This window comes from Phaethon aethereus (assembly GCF_964289735.1).
Source record: "Phaethon aethereus genome assembly, chromosome: 5".
Lineage (NCBI taxonomy): Eukaryota > Metazoa > Chordata > Aves > Phaethontiformes > Phaethontidae > Phaethon > Phaethon aethereus.
In genome coordinates, this window is record NC_138579.1 from 71,507,845 (window position 1) to 71,518,680 (window position 10,836).

General features: G+C 64.7%; 1 protein-coding gene across 1 annotated transcript; it reads right to left on the minus strand.

Moving 5' to 3' along the window:
• Window positions 1-771: 771 nt before the first annotated feature.
• On the minus strand, window positions 772-10,836 carry LOC309405258 (ras-related and estrogen-regulated growth inhibitor-like; the record flags this gene model as incomplete). The annotated part of the gene is made up of 4 exons (XM_081999986.1): window positions 772-1,257; window positions 1,926-1,999; window positions 3,294-3,350; window positions 10,740-10,836. The coding sequence occupies 4 exons, from the start codon at window positions 10,834-10,836 to the stop codon at window positions 772-774; spliced, it is 714 nt and encodes a 237-aa protein (XP_081856112.1).

Consider the following 10,836-nt stretch of genomic DNA (forward strand, 5'->3'; position numbering starts at 1 on the left):
GCTTCAGGTCACAAACCCGGGAGAAAACTGAGGCGGAAACGCGGCCCCGGGCTCGGACGGATGGATGCTGGTGGCTGCAGATGGGCAGACCAGCTGGTCGGGCTCTTTGGGGAGGGCCGCAGCAGCGGTGGAGCGGGGGGGCCTGGGGGCACCGAGGGACGGACGTGGGCAGCGACCGCCCCCCCGGAGCCGCTGGCCAGGCTGGGAAGGTTTTGAGCAGCTATGGCTAAACACCAGCAGCGCTGAGCAGCAGAAGCAATGGCCATTTACCCCAGGACAGGGGAGGCTGATGGCAGCCCGGGAGCCAGCTCGACCCTCGGGGTCACCGCGGTGTTGTGGGTGCACGCTTTGGGGCGCAAACAGACCCAGCAAGCTTTCTTAGGGGAGCGGGGAAAGCTAGAGAGAGGTGTCTGTGCCGGGTCTGATCCCCGCTGGAGCACTTCTGAGCCTGTGAGGGTCGACCCAACACCCCCGAAGTCACCACAAACCACCTTCGGTATCGACTTCAGCGTGCAGGAGGAGGAGGAGGGAGCCAAGGGGTAAGAAAGACGGACAAAGAACATCTTCCCTGCTGACACAAAGCGCATTTGTAAAAGCCTGTGGGCTTTAAAAGGCTGTTGAACCCCAATCCCACCCTCCCCACCTCTTAACCTTCCCCTTCTGGGAGCCAGCACAGCCCCACGCGCTGCTCCTCAGCCCTGGGCTCGCAGCAGGATAACCTGTCCCTTGGTCCTGGCCCCACCACTGCTCTCGCCTCTGCTGCGGGGACGCTCACTCAGGAATGTAGTCCCTGAAGGAGTTAAAGCTGAGGCTCCGGCCCGCGGAGTTCAAGGTGGAGCTGGCTTGCATCTTGGGGATCTTCTCCATCAGCTTCGACACTGTCCTCCTCTTGAAGGAGCCCGGGGAGAAATGCCCCTGTCTCATGAGCTCCTGGTAGAGGGTGTTGAACACCGCCACGGTCTCTTCATAGCTGTCCCGGGTGGAGATCTCGTAGAGAGGGAGCTTCAGAGCTTTGGAGAGGTTTTCGCCATCCTCCGTGGACACCATCCTGTCGAACTGCAAGTCCTTCTTGTTGCCCACGATGACCACGGGGGGCTGCTCGCTCCCGCTGCTCCGCTTGGGGCTGGAGTGGATGTGGTTGATGAGGAAGCACAGCCGCATGACCTCATCGAAGCTGCACCTGTCCGTCACGGAGTAGACCACAGCAAAGCCGTCCCCCCATTTGATCTTCTCCTCTATCTGTAGGGAATCCTCCTCCTGCCAGGGCAGGCAAGCTTGTATTAACACCAGGAGCCCCAACGTCTCCTAAATACCGACACCGCTGGCTGCAACCTAGAAAACCTCCCAAGGGGGGCTGCCACCATCTCCCTGAAGGTTTTTGGCCTGGGGCTTGCGCACAGCGGCCACTGGCGCAGGAACACAGGTAGCCCAGAGCAGGAATTTGATGGGTTGGGCAAAATGACGGATGGGGACAGCAGTCAGCCCCGTCCGGATGTGGGCGAGGGGAGAGTTAGTGCTGCTACAGCGGGTACGCAAAGGTAGAGCTGTTGCTAGGTGGGAAGCCAGCACAGGGCTCTCCATCACGCACGGTCCCGGTGCGTGGTGGCTCCTTCGAGCCGGCACCCCCCCGCTCCCTGGGGCGATCTCCCCGCCATCGGGATGCTCTGCCGACGTGGGGAGCGGAGCTGTGCCGCACACCGCTGAGGGCAACGGGGAAGCATTCGGCTGAAGCCACGCTGTAATTGACATTAGAGACACATAAACTCTCCAAAACATCCTTTTTCTGAGGTAAACGTGTCCTGATCAATATTTCGGATACACCCAACTAAAGCCGGTGGAGAAGCAGGGGTTGCCTTCGACGGCAAGCCGCGCTTCCCCGATGATGCTTTCCAGGGCCAGCCCGCTACGAACCGCTCTGAGCTCACCTGTCCTGCCGTGTCGAGGATCTCGAAGTGCACCATCTCCCCGTCGATGACGGCCATGTGTCTGTAAATCATTTCTGGAGGAGGACAGGCAGAAAAGCGGGTGTGAGAGAAGCCCCCGGGTAGCAAACGGCAACCCAGGCGGCCTGGGTGCAAGCCCTGCTGGAGAAGTCGATTTTTGGCCACTGCAGCCTACAGCCGGGGCGGCCTCTGTTTTGAGCCCACGTCTCGAACTGCTCCTTGGCCCGTCTCCCCGCGCCCGGGAAGGGCGGCCCTGCGCCCCCGGCACTGAGCCCAGCGTCTCCGACGGGCGGCGGAGACGCCCCGCCGGCACCCGGCTGGCTTCCGCCTTGCTGGGAATGAAAGGGCAACAGTGACCGAAGCGTCGGGGCAGAAAGGGGCCACGGAGCGACGCTTCTGCAAAGGAAGAGGGGCTCAGCGGGAGGCTGCGGAGAGCTGGGTCTTGTTTGGAGACCCCGCTCATGCTCTAGCCCAGCCGGCGTCGACGCGCTCCCCAGCAGCGGGGCAGCGGCTCCTTTCTACCCAAGCAGTAAAGGCGGCTGCGAGGTGCGCGCGTGCCACGCGCCGTGGGGCCATCCACGGGAGGAACCAGGCACCGGCCCTCTCCTCCGGCACGCAGAAGCACCGGGTCCACCCGCCGTGCGGGCTCTGGACTTCACCTCATCCCAGCAGAGGGAAGAAGCAGCAGGCGGAGGGGAAAAAACAAATTGCACTCTGGGGGAAAAAAGCTCGCTCACCCTAACGAGCAAGGGGATGTAAAGGACGAGGGGCAACAACAGGGTTGTTCTTCAACCCAAGCCTTTCCCTCGGGTCCCCTGTGAACCAGCGGGGTTAGAGCAATGCAGAGATCTCCCAAATTTCTCAGCCCAGTGGGCGGCAGCAGGGGTTAGGCAGAAGGATGCACAGCCAGCGACCGGTCATTTCTGGGATGCTTCGTCAGGGACCTGACTTCAGTGCCCAAAACCCATCAGACCCAAATGCACAGAAGACCCCTAGAAGACAGGAAAGCACTAGCCGCTGCTGCGGTGGCTTAGCTACCTCCTTCCCCTGAAAGCCACCTCCCAGCAAAGTGCTCGAGGGTGACGAAGCACGCTGTGCTTCCCCGGGCGATGCCGGCGTCTCACCCCAACAGCTTTTGCCTTACCAGAACAACAGTCGAGGAAAAAGGGATGCAAGAGCCAGGGAGGTGCCACGATGGCTGGCGGCTCCGACCGCTGCCGGTCTGGTCGAGGAGGAAGAGGGCTGAATACGGCGGAGCTGGGAGGAGAGTCGGCTCTGCCGGCAGTGGTGCTGGGTGTGCCGGAGGCTCCGGGCTGAGCCAGCGGCAGCAGCGAAGAGGGCTTTACCTACCTAGGGTCGGGTCGTAGTCTCCAATGAATCTCCTGGTGATGAATCTTACGGTCAATGCTGTAAAAAAAACACAACAAACCCAGTTATGGTTGTCAGCTCAAACTGCAGAGAAACATCGGCCGATCGAGGCAGGAGGGACAGAGCAAAGACCCGCCCAGCCTCCCGGGAAAGTGCCCGTGTGGGCTCCAGGAGGAGACATCCCAGCAGCGATCCTGCAAACCCGGCCCCGGGAGGACCAGGTTACCGTAGGGTTGGCAAAAGTCTCTTCAAAGGCCCCCGAAGCGGCTGGGTCACCGCCGTGCGCTGGCTGCCGCTGCCCTGCGACAGCCGGAGACGACCAGGATAAAGCAGCAAAGCCGGTCTCTGCCCGGCTCCCTGAGCGACACAGCAGGCGCCTGCGTGTCGCCAGCGCGGAAAACTCCCGCCACGTCAAAGCCCGGCGGCGATGGAAAGCACCGAGACCCCCCCGGCCCCGGCTCCCCCGGCCCCCCACCTCGCCGGAGCGCAGAACCTCTCCCGCGCTGCCGCTGCCAGAAACGTCCTTCAGCTCACGTGGACGTGGGAGCCCCGAAAGCGGCAGCGAGGGGTGGCTGGGCTCCGCAGGAGGCGGCCGGGAGCGCCGGCGTTGCCCCGCGCTGGCAGACGGCAGCGGGCAGAGCGCGGGCAGAGCGCGGGCAGCGCGCGCCCCAGGCACGCACCCCCGGGCGCGGGCGAGAGGCGGCTCCTCGCGCGTGGAGTTCACTTCCCCGCACGGTTGGGGTTGATAAATGGCATTTTCTGGCCTGGATCCGGCAAAGACGTAGGCACGCGCTGAAGTTTCATGCCGGGTGAGCGGTGCCCTCGGCGGCCTCCGGCCAACCGCCGGCCAGCGGCGAGCTCAGCGTGGGGGCAAGCCGGTGCTGGGCCGGGCCCCCCCGGCGCGGGCGGTGCAACGGCCTGGACGGGTCTCGGGAATTGCAGCGCGGTTTGTTTGGCCCGAGCCAGGCGCGCGGGGAAGGGAAGGCCGGCGGCACCAAACCTCATGAAATTCGTCAGAAGCCAAAGCCGGAGGAGCACGGGGCACGGCAGCCCGGGAGGTCCCGCTCGTACGCCAGCCGCGCCGCCAGCCCTGGAAAGGCACCCGGCAGCACGCGGAGCCGAGCGGGTGCCCAAGGACCAGCACCGCCTTCCCGCCGTGCCTGCGCCTGGGAGCCCGCATCCCCCGCACAGGGATGCCGGGGAAAAGCCGGGACCGTTGCCTGTTCCGTCCTTGCACGGAGTCCCGCGCCCCCGTGGCGCGCGGGGGGACGAAGCAACCCCCCACCACGAAAACACCCCCCCCTCCCATCTTCTGGCACCGCATCGGCGCGGGGGCGGATCGTTTGGCCCCATTTTTCCTCCTTGCGAGGGCGGGGAAAGGCGGGGGCAGCCTCGGCGCGGCAGCGGGCGCAATTAAACCTCTCTTATCCGATTACGCATCTCCCTGCGCCAGAGCCCGGCAGCCGCGAGGCCCCGGTCGCGCTCCAGCGCGAGGCTGGCCGGAGGCCGGCTGGCGCTGGAGCCTTGCCCGATCGCCCCATCAGGCACGGCAAGGGCCTCCTCGCTGGGGAAAAGCCTCTCATCGTGCCTCTGCAGCCAGCCAGGCCGAAAGAGCCAGACCTCGGCTCCGGAGCAAGGGCTGGTTCCGGGTGGGCAAGCTCTCTGAGGATGGCAAACAAACAAAAAAACCCGAAAGAGACTCCTTATATTATTCCTTAAGGGGTAGCAAAAGCATCGCCGTTGTGCAGGGCCTCTAGGCGGGTATTTCCAGACGGGGCTGAGGCTTAGCTGGCCATTGGAAGGGGAAACGGGGGCAAAAAGCAACGGCTTTCTAAGTAACGAAGCGATTTGGCGGTGCCGAAAACCCCGCCGGGCTGAACGGGGCAGGGAGGCAGCCGGCGCGTACCTGTCGCTCCCGCTACCAGCGCAGCAGGCGTCGCTAAACGTCCCGCGTGTGGCCGAAGGGCCACACACCCACCTGTCCCTGCCCGGAGAAGGGCTGGGTCTTACCACGGTCTCCCGCTCCCGAGCTGGCACGCCGGGACCGTCGCGGTCCCCGTGCCGGCACCCCGGGTGGCACGGGGAGGTGACGAGAGGAGACCGGCGCTCGTGGGAATGGGCAGAAGCGGGTGAGACGCTACCCAGCGGTGGGTGAGAGGCTACCCAGCCGGCTTCATTTCGGGAAGCGCGAGGCAAGGCTAGCGGCGTCCCAAGGGCGGATGCAGGAACGCGGCGCTGAAGAGCTGGCCGGAGACATGTTTTTGCTTTGAAGCAAAGCCGACATACTTTCTACTTGACTTTTCACTCCTGCAGCCTCAAGCACCCCATCAAAAGGCCCCGGCAGAGCTGCGAGGAGGCCGCGATGCTCGGGCTGAAGGGGAGGTACTGGAGAGGCGAGGTGGAGCGGGTGCTGCTTGGCGGCCATCAAGTTGCCCGCGGCGGAGAGCTTGCCTCCAAGGCTACGCCGGGGCCTTGCGGCAAGAGAACGCCGTCGCCCAGCCAGGGGAACCCGCGGCGCGGAGCCCGCCGTTGCAGAGAGCGAGCGGTCACGCCTGGGTTTTCAGGGGGAAGGAGGAACAACAGCAAAGCCGAGGTGCTGCTCGGCCACGCACAGGGCGAGGGCACAGGGCACAGAGCCCGCGGCGGCTCGCTGAAACAGTCGTCTCATCCAGGATGGGGCAATTACGGGGCGGCGGCGATTCGGCAGAGAGCCGGGGATGCGTCTGCACGCCGGGGCTGCGGCTTGCAGCTCGGCTCCCGCCGAGGGGAAACGCCGCAGCTCTGGCTGTCGGGGGGGAATTTGGGAGCAGCCCTGTAACGGCAGCGCCACGGGAACCCGGCTCTGGGCCACGGAGCTGAAAAAGCAACGGAGCAAACGCAATGGGAGGTTGAAACGTTACACCTCCTCTGCTCAGAAGACATCAAAGGCGGTGGTGCGGGATCCAGTCCCTGAATTCCCCGCTGCTGGAGGAGCTTCCCCATCAGCGGGAGAAGCGACCAGTCTTGAAAAGAGATTGCTGCAGGTGACCAGCTGCATCTCCCGAGATCCCTTGTGCTGCCCGAGGACCGCCCGGCCAAGCCCAAAGGCTTATTTTTCTACCCGCCTCCACCTCCATGCCCACCCTCCAGAGTATCTTTCCGCAGGGAAAGTGCCTCTAGGATGCAACAGGGTGGACCCGGAAAGCGCTAGCGGCTCCGAAAGCCGCTCTCCAGCCTTGCAGAGCGAGCGAGCTTTCCTCTCGCCCTCAGCCTTGCCCGCAGAGCCGCGTTCCGGGCGGAGCAGTCGGCAGCCGTTGCTTCGGGAGCGCCTTGCTCTTTGCCTTTGGAAAGGGCGAGGCAGCACCGCTCGTCTGCGCTCCCGGTCCCCGAGGTCTGAGCTGAGCCAAATGACCTTCCGGGCTGCCTCGGTGCTCGGGAGCCGACCCGCGCCCCGATGCTGCAGACGCACCGGTTCAAAGCCAAAGCACCCGTGCGGCCTTTTGTCTGTAACATCTTCCCAGAGCAGCTGCTTCGAATGTGCACTGTCGATGCCCGGGTGGGATCTTCTGGTGCAGCCAGGGAAACCCATGGTTCGGGGGCCGGAGGGAGCACAGGAGCACGGCTAATGGAAGTGATGCTTAAGCCCTTCAAGGTGTTTATGACGGTAATGGGTGCAGACAGGGACAGGAGCAGAAGGCACTGGAGAGGCTGAGAGCTGGCTTCGGAAGGCAACGGGAGCGGAAAGCGAAATTGGTGGAAAATGAGTGGGAATGGGGAAAGAAAACCAGCGCGAGCAAGGCAGGAGGACAGAGCACGGGGGGTGGGATGGAGAGGCGGCTTACCAGCCGTGGCGCAGCAGGAGAAAGGAAACAGAGCAGGAGCACGAAGCAAGAATAAACCTCACCAAAACCAGAATATGGCATTAAACGCCCTCAGAACCACGGGACGTTGATGAAAAGCCAACACCAAGCAGGGCCGATGCGCTCCCGCACCGAGCCTGCCTTCCCCGGGCAGGTTCGGGGGCAGCTCGTCCCCGCTGGCGATCGCTGCCCGTCTCTCGCCCTGCACACCCGCACCCGGACCTGGGCGTTTGCCCCGAGCCTGGCTTCCCGCCCCAGCCGGGCTTCCTGCTTCTTCAGCCCCGGCATCTCTGCCCCAAGCAGCTTCTCCTGCCCTCCTACACCTGCCCGGCTCCTCTTCGGGGCATTCTCCATCCTCTCACCCTCCAAGCCGCCCCTGGGTTTCAAACCCCCGCCTGTCAGAGGTGGGATTTGATGGAGCAAGCAGGTAATTTAGCAAAACCGCCCCGCGGAGATAACCAAGGATCCCGCAGGAGGCACGAATCGGCACCTTCAAAGAGGTGACCAAATTATGGGGGGAGAGCAAGACAAGTCAGGCTCAATTTCTAGAAAGCACCTGATTCTGTGTCATATGTTAGGCAGCCACCCAAAGCCGGAGCGCATGGTGTTGTGTGCGAAGGGGAGCCAATTAAATTGATTAAAAACTGGCTGGAGCGCCAGAACACGAGCGGAGCTGCCGACGGGGGGAAGCGGACGCAGGCCGAGAGGCGTCAGCACATCCGCGCGGCCTCATAAGGAGGTTTTTTTTCCCCATCTTGAGCATAAGTAACCTCAGAAAGAGCTCTCCTTGGAGACCCCCGGAGCTGAAGGGGTTAATTCCATATGCGGTTTGGTCTCCAGGAACGACTACGGTTCGGCCCGACGCGCGGCTAACCCGCTGGCGCAGGGCGGGCCGGGCGCCTCCAGGGTTGCGTCGAGCCCCGCGCGCCCACGTGCTGCTGTGTTCACGCCGCTGCGGCGCGCAGCTCTGGCGAGCGTAACGGCTTACGGCGCCGGTCCATCCGCGGCGCGTGCTTCGCAAGCCGCGCTGTCCTCTGAGGTACGGCAAAGCGTACGCTGCCGGCGTCAGCGGCAGAGGACACGGAGGTAACGCGGGCTCCGGCTGCGCTGGGTTTCCAGCCTCCCGCAGGTGATTTACGCAGCCCGGGCCAAATCTCTGAACTGCCGACGGGCTTCAGGCACGGGTCTGCACCCAACCCCGACCCCCTCGGAGGACCTGGGACCACCGGATCTTGAAGATTTCCAAACTGCTCCAAAGAATCAAACTCTTTGGCTGAGAACTGAGGGGGGTTTTTCCCCTTTTACAGCTGTCTGGGTTTTAATTGCCCTTTTGATTGTTCACACGCCTCGGGCCCCTCCGCTCTCCCAGCCTGGCTTCTGCTTCCCAAAGGGGTGGATGCCACCGGCTTGCCCGGGTGACGCTCCGGTGTGGGGTCCACTTTCATCCTGCCGGGACCAGGAGCCTGGCGGCTCAGGGATGGCTTCGGATGCAACCTGCCTTCACCCTCCCCTGCTTCTGCTCCCCGAAACGGGGGATCCCCAGGCATCGCACCCCCTCCCCTCCTGGCCAGCTCGGGCAGCCCTGCCTCTCCTCTGCCTTGGGGACCAGCACCCCGCTGCTCCCACAGCCCGTCCTCCCCCACCCCGCGGCAGCTCCAGCGATGATGCCGATGCTTTTGACTCCGTCCTCGCGTGTCACGCGCGGCTCCCTCAGGCCGGATCCTCACGGTCCATTACCAGGGTGCCAACCGCCCCGCCGGGCAGGAGAAAGCACTTAGAGGTTTCCTCGCCCCCAGCTCCGGCCGGCGCGGGAGCTCGCAGGCAGCGGGACCCAGCGGCTCGGGCGCAGCACCCAGTGAAGGCAACACGCTGTCCCTTTGCAGGAGAAGACGTGCAGGATGGCACCCGGGGGGGACAGGGACGGGGAGAGACCTGCATCAGGGGGGCTGCCAGCCCATGGGGAATTGCAGGCCTGCCGTTCCCGGGGGCTGCTCCCGGTTCCTGGCACGCTCCGGCTCGCCTCTGCACCAGCCAGCTATCAATGGCCCCCCTCTGCCCTGATTTCATGTCCTGTGTTACCGTTACAGCCCGAGAGGACAGCAAAAAGGCCCTGCGGAAGGGCACGAGGGTTGCAGGCACCCACGGGGCTCAGCTGCCGCAAGGCAGACCCTGCAGATCGGCCCCGCACGGTACCGGCCCCGCACGGTACCGGCCCTGTGCCGCAGCCACCGAACCTGGCTGGAGGAGCCTTTACAGACCCTTGGCAGGATCTGCCCCTATGGAGGGGGCACAACGGCCTCTCTCTTGCCCCCAGGAGGGCCCCAAAGCTTCCACGCGCCCACCCCGCGCCGGAGGGCACTAACACCGGCGGGGGAAGCGCGTATGTGCAGGCCGGGGCGGGGGGGGCGAGCCAAAGCGCTTCGTACGCTTTGTACAACCAGGGCTGGCGGCTCCATCTGCTCGCAGGGACGTCGAGGACAAACGCTGCGCACAGACCCCCTGGGTACGCCTGGAGCTGAGCCCCGTTCCCATGCTCCCGCCCCCCGGTGCCGGGCTGCTACGTGAGCTCTGGGAGCTGCATCCTTTAATTTAACGAGGGAAATCACGGTTTTTCACTAACGCTGGGCAAGAGGAACTCGCCGGTTACTGTATATGGAAACGTGACCTGAACAGCCCCAAAGCTGCGGGCCGCGAGCCAGGCGGAGGTGCCGCCGCGTATTTCAAGGTTGTGCCTTTTCCTGAGCAGCAGGCCGCTAGGACGTTGCCCTGTCCCCAAGGACGCGGCGGCCCCGGTGGCCCCGGCCGCGTCCCCCTCCGTGCTCTGCGTGGAGCGCCGCTCCCCGGCCCCGCTGCAACAAAACCAATGCAGACCCGTGCGGACACGCACCTTTCCTCGCCAGTGACCGGCACCTCTCGGCCCCGCTCCTGGCACGCCGGATGCTGCGCAGGAACGGAGCGGAGGCCGCCCTCGCCCCCGGGTGCTCACAAGCCTGGGGCAAGGGAGTGGGAAGGGGTGGAAGGATGATCCCCGGGCAGGAGAGAGGAGAGCTCAGGCTCCCGGCTCAGCATCCCAAATTCCCACCCGAGCAGCCACAGATGACGAGCACCGAGTGAAGTGCAGGGAAAGGGTTTTCCTAAAGGAAACCTAAACCTCACTCCCTTTGCTAAAGACAAGCAGCAGACTCAAAGTACCCAGTAAAGCCTAGCTCAGGTTCGGCCCCGAAACGTCCCAGGGTCAGCAGCGTCCCACCCTGACCCGCCGCCCCGGGCCGCTGTGCCATGGAAGAGCCCCTCGGGACGAGCCCCTGGCTGCAGAGTGCCCACGGCTAAAACTCGAGGGGAGGGAAACTCGGTGCCCTTAGACATCACGGGACCGGGGGTCCACCGGGGGCGATGCCGCCGCCGCCCCAGAGAAACTCGGCTTTCTGGAACGGCCCCCGCCCGCTGCCAAGCCCCGGCGGGCCCCCCGGGAGGCTCGACCCCTCTTCCCGGGGGCGCAGGGGGATGCCGGGGGGATCCGGGGGGGAAGGTGAGGGTGATGGATGATGGCGGGGGGATGCCGGGGGAATGCCGGGGGACCCTGTCCTACCTGTCTTGCCCACGGCGCTCTGCCCCAGCACGACGAGGCGCAGGGTGCGGGCCGGGCTGAGGCTCACGGAGCGGCGCAGGGGCCGCGGGAAGCTCAT